This window comes from Scardinius erythrophthalmus (genome assembly GCF_964197995.2).
Source record: "Scardinius erythrophthalmus genome assembly, chromosome: 18".
Classification (NCBI taxonomy): Eukaryota; Metazoa; Chordata; class Actinopteri; order Cypriniformes; family Leuciscidae; genus Scardinius; species Scardinius erythrophthalmus.
Genome location: NC_138238.1, coordinates 18,397,048 through 18,410,936, shown reverse-complemented (window position 1 = coordinate 18,410,936; position 13,889 = coordinate 18,397,048). Strand labels below are relative to the sequence as shown.

Below are 13,889 nucleotides of genomic sequence, written 5' to 3'. Positions count from 1 at the left end.
TCCACTCACATTTCATATCTGGATAATGAAACTGAGTGAGTACTATCATTCATCAGATGGCATACAACTTTGCTCTGCTAACATACCTACATTCTGATTACAATATACTCTTTAATTATTCTTCTGAACTTCAGCTTTTCTCCACTTTGCTTATTTTGCAAATGTTCTTTTAAAACATTAAATTATTTAAAATTGTATCATTTGTCTCAGAAGCAGATAGTTAATAAGTGTGTAGGCCTACTTGTTTTCAGTTCAGGGTTGCCATAGCCTTCTAACTGTTTCTTCTTACAGTTATCATGTTACAGACCTGCACATTCACTAGAGGTGATGCCTCAAAAGAAAGGGATACCACCAAAGCCCTTCGAGAATACTCCACCGAGCAAAGGCAGTCGGTATTTTCTTTTAAGGTATGCATGCATTTGTAAATCTATGTTAACAACATTTTTATGAATATGAAGAAAGTTTTCTATGTGTTTTTAAAGTTACTCTTTTTTTGCACCTTTAGTTGTCAGACCACAACATATAAGTAAAAATTAATTATAGAAGTTAAATGAGAGCTAACAAATTATTGAAGGCTGGAGAATGGTTTTGGATATTTCAGTTACCACCCTTTTCTTTTATTCCAAATTTCTTTTTTTAACGTCTATGGATTCTACTGTAAACAACCAAGTTAATTATGTTTAATTAATTATGTCTAATTTATTTCTGCAGTTATAATAACAGAGCTATTTGGCATTTTAAAATAAGGAAGAGAGTCTTTACTGTCAGTGCAAGAATTTCCTTTTTTTTTTTTAAGTTTTGCAATAAAATGATATTTTTTTCTATATACACAACCACTTTTCGGTTGTATTGGTAAGTGGAGATGTTGATTGAGGAACAGTGTGTTTGGAGATACAAGCATTGGCACTAAATAATTCAGTTAGCCCTGTATAACTTGTCTTTGCTTCAGTCCTACATAATACGTCTATTACGTTTTACTGCTAGTTATACAGTTTCCCCATTCAGATTGTAACCTTGAAAGTGAAACTGCACTACACACTGTTTATACTGTGGTGGCGTGTTGATTTTTTTATTATCTTCCCAGGCCAGAACTCAAAAAACAGTCTGGAAGACCTCGGTTGCGCCTGAGCTGCATGTCAGCTCACTCAGTAAATCGATTTTTTCCTCCTGAATCCCCCTCGGATGCATGACAGCATGTGTCCCTGCCATGTGGCACGAGAGATCTCGAGATGCAGCGTTTAATCTGTCTAATCCAGAACAAGGGCTTTAATAGCACTGCTCCTGTTCAAAGATGTGTGACTGCGCTCTTCAGTGCATTCAGACGTTCTAATTATCCACCATCGTCCTGCCAGATCCCCAAGCTGCTACTGGGCTACTTTTTGTCCCTTGGAGAGACAGCTAGAAGAGAGAGTATGGGAAGGAGGTATTTATAGAGAAATGGGGCCTCACTTTACCCTTTTTGGAGAGAGAATCATTAAGGATCTGTGCTAGGTGTCCCAGTTTCTTGATTTGAGCTCTGCAGGCAGGACTAGGAGGACTCGGCAGAGATGCAGAGTCAACTCATAGACAGGATCACTCTGGCACTCGATGCAGTGTCACCCTTTTTTTAAGTGGCAGCGCTCTGCGTGCCGCACGACGATGGGGGGCATTCGCAAGGCGTTTCCCCCGAAGCGCGGTGCGGTTCAGTAGGAGGATCTCGGTGACAACGTAGAAGACGTGGACCCGGCGTTTCACCCTTAGAATTTTTGATACCTGTTGAATTACGACAAAATGAAGAAATTCCTCCAGAATAAGAAAGGGAGATACTCCTTAAAGCAGAACAAGCCGGGTCCTCGCATTCCGCCCAAAGATGCTTGTAGTAAGTGTTTAGTGTTCAAGAATTTCGTATTAGTAGTATAATGTTGTATTAATACTAACATGACTTTCTCTCAGCAGCACATTTAAAGTCAATTTAGATGCACAAGTAGGCTAATACTTTTATGAATGACCTTCTATCAATCTACAGGCCTAGGCTTTGCATGGACTGACCCATAAACACAATATTTTACCAGCCGTTTAATTGTGAATGTTGATAGTGGGGTTATTTGAATGTCTTTTTGTGTTCTGGTTTCACTAGGGAGCACTTGCTATGCAATGAACTTGAGTTTCATGTTGCTGATGCTGTGTTCAGGCAAATCTGTCTTCTAATATCGGATGATTTGGGAGCCTCTGTTCTTTTTCAATGAGGTCAATGTTACTGGGAGGTCTAATGTATCAGCTGAGACTCTGTATTTAGTGAAGGTTACGTGGTTCTCTTTATGTAGGCCTGCATTACTTTGTCTTGTCAGGATAGGCAGAAATTCACAAATCTTGGCACATTGTAGCTTCCAGGTGTATTTATTTTAGGTGCTTGACATATTTTAGTGTCTGGTTTAAGCATGTGTCTGCAGTGCAAATTTCCATTTTTCTCAGGAACTTGATCATTCTGGTGTGGATAAGCAGGTCTTGGCTGATTGACATTTGGACCCTTTACATTATCCTTTTATTTGCCATCTTTTTCACAGTCCTCACCATGCCAGCATCCAACCAGAGCTGGCCAGAGGAGTTTGGCTTTCAGATAGGGGGGAACGGGCCCAGCTACATCCTGACTGTGGAAGAGGGAAGCAGTGCTCACCTGTCTGGACTGCAACCTGGAGACCAGGTCTTGGAGATTGAGGGGCAGAATGTTTCCAGTCTCAGTGCTCAAGAGGTTATTGCCCTTGCCCAGTCACAACGAAACATCCCGCCCAGTATCGGAGTGGTTTCACGCATCCAACAGGTGGGTCAATTACATGATGCTCACTTTTTGTCAGAATGTACTAACTGGCAGAGTGTCTAGTCTATTTACACCAAGTGCTAATAGACCACCTTGTTGGCACAGGCTATTTACACTAACTTTGCCCACTATTGTCTGATTGAGCAAGACAAAATTACAAAGAAGTCCTGTTGAGAACAGGATCAGTGGCACGGAAAGTAAGGCAAGTGGCATTAGCTTTTGATGCGAGTTCGAATCTGCCATTTTCCGAACTCATTCATCTCGCATATCAGCTTGGAAAGGCTTTTATTTAAAAAAAAAAAAAAAAAAAAAAATCGAAAAATGGAAATAAAGTGTCTAACGGTATTTAATAGTGGGAATTAAGTGTTTATTGGATAGGTGTAAAAGAAGGCTTTATGGATAGGGACAAATAATGTCCAAATAAGGCAGCATCTATTTATGATTTTAGAGGTACACTATGTAACTTTCGGCACTGTATCGGTTAATAAACAAAACTGCATGCGTCTTGTGGAAGAACATTATAGCCAGAGCTACTTCTCTCTGTTCATATATATGGCAAGTAATGCAGGTACTTTTACGTTTGGCGTCCAGCCTGGTCTTTAATAGTCTGATATAAATTGATGAATGATTAATGAGCGGGATATTGCTTATATTGTATATTTCCAAGTATATGATACAGCTTTCATTCTTCAGGTCAATAATACTGTATATTCATAGGGAATAAAATCAGTTAAAATAAGGAAAGCGATATTTTTATCATAGTATCCTTTCAATGGTTAAGGGGATTTAAAATGACTGGCTGGAAATGCATTTCTGGAAATCAATTTTAGTCTGTCCATTTGTTTTATTAGTATGTTTTTATTTAGTTATTTATTTACCTTTTTTACAATTTGAAAGATAATAAAGATATTGTTTGATAAGTGACATTTCTGATTGTAAAAAAATAGAGCTTGAAAAGTCCTTGAAAGTCCCGGAATTTAATTTTACAGTATCTATACGAAAATAAACACTTATTATAGGCATACCGTAGTGATTCAGGATAAGACAAAAAACAAAATAGCTTCATGCTGTACTTGATCATTTTATAAATTTGTTCAATTTTAAACTAAAAAGTTACATAGTTTCCTTTTAATTAATATAATCATGTACACTGAATATGTTATTACTGCATACTTTTTTGTGGTATTACAATAAACGGTAACACTTTACAATAAGGTTCATTAGTTAACATTAGTTAATGTATTAACTAACATAAACTTACAATGAGCAATACATTTGTTACAGTTTTTATTAACATTTGTTCATGTAAGTTAATGAAAATACAGTTGTTCATTGTTTGTTCATGTTAGTTCACAGTGCATTAGCTAATGTTCACAAATACAACATTTGATTTTAATAATCTATTAGTAAATGTTGAAATTAATATGAACTAAGATTAATAAATGCTGAAGAAGTATTGTTCATTCATAGTTCATGTTAACTAAGGTATTTAACTAATGTTAACTAATGAACCTGCAAATAGTATCTGCCAATAAGTATAAATGGCATAAAAGTACATATACAATTATATATTCTGTTTCTATCTATATCAATGGGTAAAATCTGTTGCATTTCACTGACTGTCTGCAGATGGATATCACTCCAGGCCCTGATGGTCGCTTTGGATTCACTATAGTGGGAGACTGCCCCCTGCTGGTGGAGGATTGCTCCCCCTGCTCCCCAGCGGGTCGTAGTGGTCTCCGAGCTGGAGATTATGTCATGGAGGTGAATGGGATCCCTGTGAAGCACCATGAGATGGCCGCCGCTTTGATAAAGGCCTCTCAGGGCCGAACACTGCGTCTCGGGGTGCTGTGCATGGGCAGTCGTCAGAAACGCAGCAGCGGATGCATAGAGGGGTCTCTGAAAGACACAGACGGCTTGCGTCAGGACCGCAAACACAAGGCTCTGGAGTTCAACAGGAGGGTGAGTGAGTTTATCTGACAGACTTTGAATGCGCTTTTATGAATCGGTGTACAATATCGCTATCATTCCTTTTTCAGGTTGAGGAGATTTTGAGGAACGATCCAGAGGTGAAAGAGAAACTTTTTGCTGTGCTGAAACAGTTTGCTGCCGAGAGGAAGGTAGACTGGCTTGCTTCCGTTCTTCCTGACATCTTGACAACCGAAGAGCAGCAACAGCTCATCTCAAACATCAGGTATCCATGACAACTCAATCTGCCACATACAGTGCTCATTAATTTTTGATCTCAGGTCCACTCTCTGACCCAGATGTTTTCAGCTACTGTATTTAGCCGTGCAGAACAGATTGAAGGCCACCAGAGGGCATCAGTTTAGTATAGGATAGGTTTTGCTAAATATATGAATAAGTTTTTAGTCGTGCAGAACAGATTGAAGGCCACCAGAGGGCATCAGTTTAGTATAGGATAGGTTTTGCTAAATATATGAATAAGTTTTTAGTAAATGTTTTGCTGCTTTTATTATTATGTTCTAGAAAGTCATACTATGAGGGACATATTTGCAGTGAGATAATTAATTAGCATGGCTTTCTGTATAAACTGGGTTGACCTAAAAAGGACACTGATAGATGTGTCTCCATCTGGTGCTGCAATGCAAACTGATAATCTTCTAACCCTCTGATGTATGCTGACACTGTTAATAGTGAAATTCCCTTTCCAGTAAAGCCTACGCCTCAATGCCAACTGGGTCAATAACATAAGACGGCACTGACAGAGAATTCTAGTGTTGATCCATTTGTTGGCTTGTCTCTGGACTCTGTCAAGCTGTTTGGCAAGTGATGCTTATTAGGTCAGCTTACACAGTCTAGCAAGTGATACGTTTTTAGATGTTTTCACTTAATTAGATGTTTGATTATAATATACCTTTCAAAAATGTGGGGTCTGCATGATTTTTTTCTTTGATCTTTTTTAAAAGAAGTCTCTCATGCTTACCAAGGCTGTATTTATTTGATCAAAAATAAGTGGAAAATTGTGAAATTTTATTACAGTTTAAAATAACTGCTTCCTATTTTAATATATTTTAAAATATAATTTATTCCTGTGTTGGCAAAGCTGAATTTTCAGCATCATTACTCCAGTCTTCAGTGTCACATGATCTTTCACAAATCATTCTAATATCCTGATTTGGTGATTTACAGCCAATTTCTTATAATAATATGACATTTCTTATTATTATCACAGTTAAAAACAGTTGTGCTGCTTAATATTTATGCGAAAACCGTGATGCATTTTTTTATTCTTTGATAAATGGTTGATAAAAACAACAGCATTTATTTGAAGTCAAAATCTTTTGTAATATTATAAATGTCTTAACTGCAACGTTTGATTAATTTAAATGCATCCATATTGAAATTGTTTTTAATGTCTTTCAAAAAAAAGCTTTTGAATGGTAGTTTATGCAGTTCTAAGAAATATGTGTATATTAGTTTTAGTTTGGTGAAGATGTTTGATGTGCAAGGTAAATCAAGTAAAATATTTTACCTGTACATTTTCACCTACTTCAAGTCAATTTATAAGGAAGAACATCATTAAGGTTATACAAAGGGTTTAATATCATGTTTGCTAAACAGAGACAAGCTATTTTTCTCTGCACAGTAGGTGTTGTTCCTTTGTCTTATGAGATAATAACCTTTGTCACTGCGTGTAATCCTCTTTAGAGATGAATCTGGTAAAGGGAAGTGCATGGGGATGTCACCATATGTTCAGCAGCTTGGGGATCTTGAGTTCCCTGTTATTGTTGTACTATGTAATGCTAAATGTGCTGATGTTGAATACAGGGCATTTGTGAAAAGAAATTAACCACTTAGTATTTGTTATTCAGTATGTTTTGATCCGTTACATTTGAACATTATCTGGGATGGATTTTAAGCCTATCTGGGTAGATTTAGTTTGCATTGGCCTACTAGGACATTAGCCAGTTCCCAAAACATTTGAGCTATGCTCTTTTAGTTGACAACAAATATCTATCTGGGCGCAATCATAATTTCTAGAAATCCCTCATTTAGGCCACATAGACAAGCCAGTTTAAGGTGTCATTGTCTGTTGTGCCATCCTCAGTTAGAGTAGTTAACACAAGTTTGTTGTTATTCGTTATTCAGGAAACTGAATGCTTTGAAGTGAGAAAGATAATAGAGAACAAGAGTTTGGTGTCGGTAAGATTTTTTACCAAGGCTGCATTTATTTGAAATAAATAAATAACAGTAATAATTGTGAAATATTATCCATCCATCTTCTCCCGCTTATCCGGGACCGGGTCGCGGGGGCAGCAGTCTAAGCAGAGATGCCCAGACTTCCCTCTCCCTAGACACTTCCTCCAGCTCTTCCGGGGGGACACCGAGGCGTTCCCAGGCCAGCCGGGAGACATAGTCTCTCCAGCGTGTCCTAGGTCTTCCACGGGGTCTCCTCCCAGTGGGACGCGCCCGGAACACCTTCCCGGGAAGGCGTCCAGGAGGCATCCGGAAAAGATGCCCGAGCCACCTCAACTGACCCCTCTCAATGTGGAGGAGCAGCGGCTCTACTCTGAGCTCCTCCCGAGTGACCGAGCTTCTCACCCTATCTCTAAGGGATCGCCCAGCCACCCTGCGGCGAAAGCTCATTTTGGCCGCTTGTATCCGGGATCTTGTCCTTTCGATCATGACCCAAAGCTCATGACCATAGGTGAGAGTAGGAACGTAGATTGACTGGTAAATCGAGAGCTTCGCCTTGCGGCTCAGCTCTTTCTTCACCACGACAGACCGGTACAGGGACCGCATTACTGCAGAAGCTGCACCGATCCGTCTGTCAATCTCCCGTTCCATCCTTCCCTCACTCGTGAACAAAACCCCAAGATACTTAAACTCCTCCACTTGAGGCAGGAACTCTCCACCAACCTGAAGTGGGCAAGCCACCCTTTTCCGACTGAGGACCATGGCCTCGGATTTGGAGGTGCTGATTCTAATCCCAGCCGCTTCACACTCGGCTGCAAACCGTCCCAGTGCACGCTGAAGGTCCTGGTTTGATGAAGCCAACACGACAACATCATCTGCAAAGAGCAGAGATGAAATCGTGTTGTCACCAAACAACCCTCCGGCCCCTGGCTGCGCCTAGAAATTCTGTCCATAAAAATCATGAACAGAACCGGCGACAAAGGGCAGCCCTGCCGGAGTCCAACACGCACCGGGAACAAGTCTGACTTACTGCCGACAATGCGAACCAAGCTCCTGCTTTGGTCGTACAGGGACCGGACAGCCCTTAGTAAAGGACCCCGGACCCCATACTCCCGGAGCACCCTCCACAGGCCGCCACGAGGGACACAGTCGAATGCCTTCTCCAAATCCACAAAACACATGTGGACTGGTTGGGCAAACTCCCATGAGCCCTCCAGCACCCTGTAGAGGGTATAGAGCTGGTCCAGTGTTCCACGGCCTGGACGAAAACCACACTGTTCCTCCTGAATCCGAGGTTCTACTATCGGCCGTATTCTCCTCTCCAGTACCCTGGCATAGACTTTCCCAGGGAGGCTGAGAAATATTATTATAGTTTAAACTTTAAAATAACTGAATATGTTTTAAAATGTAATTTATTCTTGTGACAGCAAAGCTGAATTTTTTTCTGAGTCACATGATCCTTCAGAAAACAGTTGTGCTGCTTAACATTGTGGAAAAGTGATACATTTTTTCAGTATTCTTTGATAAATAGAAAGTTCAAAAGAACAGCATTTGTTTGAAATAGGAATCTTTTGTAACATTTTACATGTTTTAATTGGCACTTTTTATCAATTTAAGGCATCCTTGCTGAATGAAAGTATTAATTTCTTAAACAGAAAATCTTACTGATCCCAACCCTTTGAACTGTAGTGTAAGCCTAATACAGTTTTTTCATATACATTGAATATATTTTACCACTTACAGTAGCTTGTATCCAATAAGCCATACTATCCCCACCTACTGAAGTAGCATCACACACATTATATGTGTACAGATATGTGCACATGCAAGTTTATAGTTGTTGAGGGTCAATTAATGTACAGTTCACCCAATTAAACACATGAATTGATAAAATCATATCACACTGGTATCATTTAATCTTCACTTTTAGACAAACGTCTCAGTTTCTCTTCAGTGCTGATCTTCTGCATGTCATTGTAGTGAGGCAGCGGTCTCGAGGCAGTTGCAGTCAATAGTTCTTGATGGCTCAGAGGCTGTTCAGTTGGGTTAAAGTGACACTCATTGTTCTAAATATATCGTTTAAGTAGTCACTTCACTTTCATCTTGTTCTGAGTCATGATACACTAAAAGATGAGTTGCTGTGGGTGAGTACCTTTCATCAAACTTTAATATTATTCATTATTCATCGATCTAAATGGAATTTATCTATTCAATATTATGCAGTATTTTGCTGAGAACATGATTGTGAATGTTGATTCATCTGCAAAATGGTTATGAAATGGTTTTGTCTTTGCCGTAAAACTTCATGTCTAAGATTTTAACTGTTCATGTAAAAAAGGTTTGTGTTCATGTTGTGCCAATGATATTTATTTTAGAGATATGTGGCTTGTTAATCTGATTTCTGTATTCTTCACTAGTTTAATTATTCATATTTTTACTTTTACTTTTCCCACAAACAGAGAGAACTGCTTAAATAATTTTGAAATCATTTTTGGATTACAGTGAACTGAAACAGAATTAATAATAAGTTTGTCATTGTGCGGTCAGAGTATATAATTAAGATATTAAAACAGAGCTACTCATATTAACCTTTGCTCAAAATGTTTTTTCTTAATAGCAATCGCATTTGGTTAGAAAATAGGCAGAGCATGGCACCATCTGCCCCCTTAAATAAATTTCACTTTACAAATGCAAATTCAGTCTGGCAATGTTAGTTCCGTCCACATTTTCTGAGAAGCTCAATAAATGTTAATGCACTCTGGTGTATGCTCTCATTCAGAATACTCATGCTAGTGCTGTAGTATTGAGGTGTGTAATGGCCTGTTAGGGCACTTAATGCTTTATTTATTCTTGCCTGCTGTCTAAAACTGCTGCCATTAATGCAGCGATTGTTGCGCCACCATAATAATGTGAACCTGAGGCAACTCTTCTCTCTAGAATTGTCTAATGGTGTGTTTTTGTCACTACTGTCACCCAGGCAATGGGGAGAGACAAATGTTATTGTGAAACTGTATAATTTTAAATCATATTTCCAAGTAAATTGTTATGATTGCATAGCACCTACAGATATTACAGATTGATAGAGACTGTGCTTATAAAATTATGAAGTAATTTGCTTGTATGTGAAGCGATGTGGATATGTTTTACTTAAAGGGATAGTTCACCCAGAAATGAAAATTGTCATAATTTACTCTGCCTCATGTCATTCCAAATCTGTATGAAAACAGAAATAGATATATTTTTTTAAATTCTCTTTGGGTGAGTAAGCGATGACAGAATATTCATGGACTATCCCTTAAAGGGATAGTTCGGCCAAAAATGATATTAAACCCATGATTTACTCACTCTCAAGCCGTTCGAGATGCATTTGTCAATCATTTTTCAGACGAACACATTTTCAGTTATTTTAGAAAATGTCTTAGATCTTTCAGTGGTTATAATGTCAAGTAATGGGGTCCACCTCCTTCAAGTCCCAAAAATGTGCATGCATCCTTCACAAAAGTAATCCATTCGGCTCCAGGGGGATAAACGAAGGCCTTCTGAGGGTAATCCGTGCGGTTTTGTTGTAAAAATATACATATTTAAAACTTTATAAATGAAAATAACTGGCTTCCGGCAACGGTCGACACGCGTTCACGGGAGATGGATAGCGTCGTGACGTAGAACGAACGCGACAGCGCAGCCAGAGAGCAGAGCAAAACAAAACTCCACTCAGGATTTCCGCGATTTAAAAAACGATTAAAAAAAAAAAAAAACGTGTATTTAAAAGAAAATGTCGGAGGATTTTGATATTAGAGAAGAGGATATTGAGTCGCGTTCGTTCTACGTCATACGCCGGCATCCATCTCCCGTGAACACGTGTCGACCGTTGCCGGAAGCCAGTTATTTTCATTTATAAAGTTTTAAATATGTATATTTTTACGACAAAACCGCACGGATTACCCTCAGAAGGCCTTCGTTTATCCCCCTGGAGCCGGATGGATTACTTTTGTGAAGGATGCATGCACATTTTTGGGACTTGAAGGAGTGGACCCCATAACTTGACATTATAACCACTGAAAGATCTAAGATATTTTCTAAAATAACTGAAAATGTGTTCGTCTGAAAAATGATTGACATATGCATCTCGAACGGCTTGAGGGTGAGTAAATCATGGGTTAAATATCATTTTTGGCCGAACTATCCCTTTAATATCTATGGAGCATTTGTGTAAGCAGCTCTGATATGTTTAGTATTTAAATGGTGTATGTGATATAAAGAAAAGAAATTAATTACATTCAGTTTGTGTTTTTATAACCTATTAGCCTCATCAAATAAATAGTTTGTCAGTGACAATAGAGACCTACAAATATCAAGAGAATTTATGCCATGACTCAGAAAATGAATGTGCTTTTTATTTGATCAACACACAGAAATGCTAATGTCAGTGCATCACCTTCAGAGAACAAAGCAGACAGAATTGCGCTGACGTTACACTCAAGGTTACTAAGGTTACATTTGCTGAGGTTTTTCAGTTGGGGTCTTTTTACTGTTTTTCTGGTGGGTGGCATAACAGGCTTTTCCATAACCGCCAACGTTGCATAAATGTGACAAACATGGCCTTATTTTTATACTCCATCTTATAAAGGCGAAGCTATAATCACAGTCAAAATTGGTTTTGCTTCCTGTCTGTCAAATGTTTTTCCCAAACAGTTCAAATTGTTTCACTAATTTCAGTATGCGCTGAATCTCTTCAATTATATTTCGAATGTCATGCTACAAGTGAAAGAATTTGCTAGTGCATCTAAAATTTGATGCTCTTCCCAGAGAGCATTGAAACATCACTAACAGCAAAAAGAGAATGAGGAATAAGGAGAGAGAGAGAGAGAGAGAGAGAGAGAGAGAGAGAGAGAGAGAGAGAGAGAGAGAGAGAGAGGCGGTAGTGTTATATACTCCCACACCTTTGCTATTGCTGGATTCTGGTATCTGTACCAGAGCTTCTGGAGTGGGAGTTTCAGATGAAGACAGTACTCAGAGAGGCTGCAACATGTTGGAATTCGATGAAAAATCTGGATGTCCTTCATTACTCGGCTTACTTTGAGTTTTTTCTTGCCTCTGTTACCCTTTCCTGTTCTCCATCCATCACTATTGAATATACTCATGGATTTTAAACAAGTCTCACAGTGATCCTCCTCATCCTAATAACTGCGTTGGACTCGAAACCGAAGCTTCTTCACTTTGGTTCCTGATAGAAACCATTGGATGGGAAACCTGACTGTCTGAATTGAACTAGCAACCTTTAAAGAGTCTGAACGATAATGGCTCCTCGTAGCTGATTTAAACCTTTTTTCTCTGTTGCCTTCCTGTGACCATGTTTGCCAGGATCTTCATTCCCAAGAAGCATCGGCAGCGCTTTGATGAAGCCGTCTCTCAGAGTCTCCTCAACCGTGTGTGTCGTAGCAAGAGCCTTGGCGAGCCCCAAAACAGGCTCCGCCGGAGCCGAAGTCAAGACCACCACGAGCGTCCTCAAGGCTCGAAACGGGCCAGTTCTGTGCCCAGAGATACTGCAGATGAACCGGCCCAATCCGACCGTGGCCTTAGGAAGAGCACCACCATGTCTTCCAGCCACTATGTCACTGGAGCCAACCAGAGGTATGTATCATATGCTGCCTTAATGTGGTAGCTTTTCGATGTTCCTTTCATGTTTCGGTGTTTCCTTTTCGATGTCCTATTATTTTATGTGTGAAAAAATTAGCTGTTAGATTTCATCTTCCATGCTGTTTTGAAAAGACAGTTTTATCCCAAAACACTGCAGGAAGTCTCCTCAAACGCATAGAACACTGTGTTATATGTGGGAGACTTTGTGTGTGGGTGGGTGAGAGAAGCACTATTTGTTTTCACACACACATGCACACACACATGCACAGACTGTCCACATCACGAGCACTTTTTCATATGATGATCTACTGCTTGAGTGTTTTATAATGCAGGATATATAATCAGCTTATCACACTATTTTGATCATTAAAATCGTGACTTAACCCAAATGGAAAATTGCCATCATATCACATTCAAGCCATGAAGCTGCTTATTTGAATTTCAATCAAAACAAAAGCAGATCCTCTTGTTGTTTGGTTTTTCCTCTTGTACATTTGCTTGTAATGGACATTTACAGTGTGCCTTTCTATATGATGTCATCAGTATTCTTTATTTGAGAATTGGAAATGCTGTCTTAAGTATTACTGGGGAAGTATCAAGCAGAGTGTTTAGATTATTAAATACTACAGCAAAAGTAGATCTGATGTGCTGATACCCTGTAGACTAGGCTATATTCCTCACCTGCTCTTCAATAAATAATGCTTCCTTGGCTCAGTCCTTATGTAACCCCCATAGAGGGTTTTCTATTTTTTGAACGTGTCTTTGTGTATCTGTCATCCCCTTTCTAATCCGCCATCAGTGTTTGATTCTAGCGACCCACCTTGTGTAAAATAGCTCTGCGACAAGAAGCAAATGTTTCAATTGCTTTCCTTTATCTCTGTTTACTCAGTGGTTCCAGTGTTGCCTTGAGGTGTTGCCACAGCAACTGCTAAGGCTTGCTTTACTCTAATGATATGTCATAGGTTTTCTTTAAGACGCTGGGAAATCGCATCTTATATGGCCATTCAAGTGGTGCTTTGGGATACTTGTCTGTTTTGTTTAATATAGATCATTATCAAATGAATAAATTGCTATGAATCAGTATTTGGATGTTTGGCCTCTGAAATATGTTGGCCATGTACTGTCAATAAACAAACTAGGATCAGTTTTCATTAATGGAGCTTGTTTCATAAGTCTTGTATAGATATAAAAATAGAGTTTTTGAGTAAAACCTATGTCTAGGGACTTGACTAATAGCAAACACCCAGCAATTTATAACAACCATCCTAGAACCACAACTGCTCTTTTGAATTAAGCC

At 39.0% G+C, this 13,889-nt stretch overlaps 1 protein-coding gene across 1 annotated transcript in view; it reads left to right on the top strand.

The window, feature by feature from the left end:
• Positions 1-1,770: 1,770 nt before the first annotated feature.
• grid2ipb (glutamate receptor, ionotropic, delta 2 (Grid2) interacting protein, b) overlaps positions 1,771-13,889 on the top strand; it is a gene marked incomplete at its 5' end in the record, with an annotated part of 36,683 nt that continues 24,564 nt past the window's right edge. The window contains 5 exon segments of the mRNA XM_081392772.1: positions 1,771-1,855; positions 2,544-2,797; positions 4,424-4,756; positions 4,834-4,988; positions 12,317-12,586. Of these exon segments, the coding sequence (XP_081248898.1) occupies positions 1,771-1,855; positions 2,544-2,797; positions 4,424-4,756; positions 4,834-4,988; positions 12,317-12,586 (1,097 nt within the window).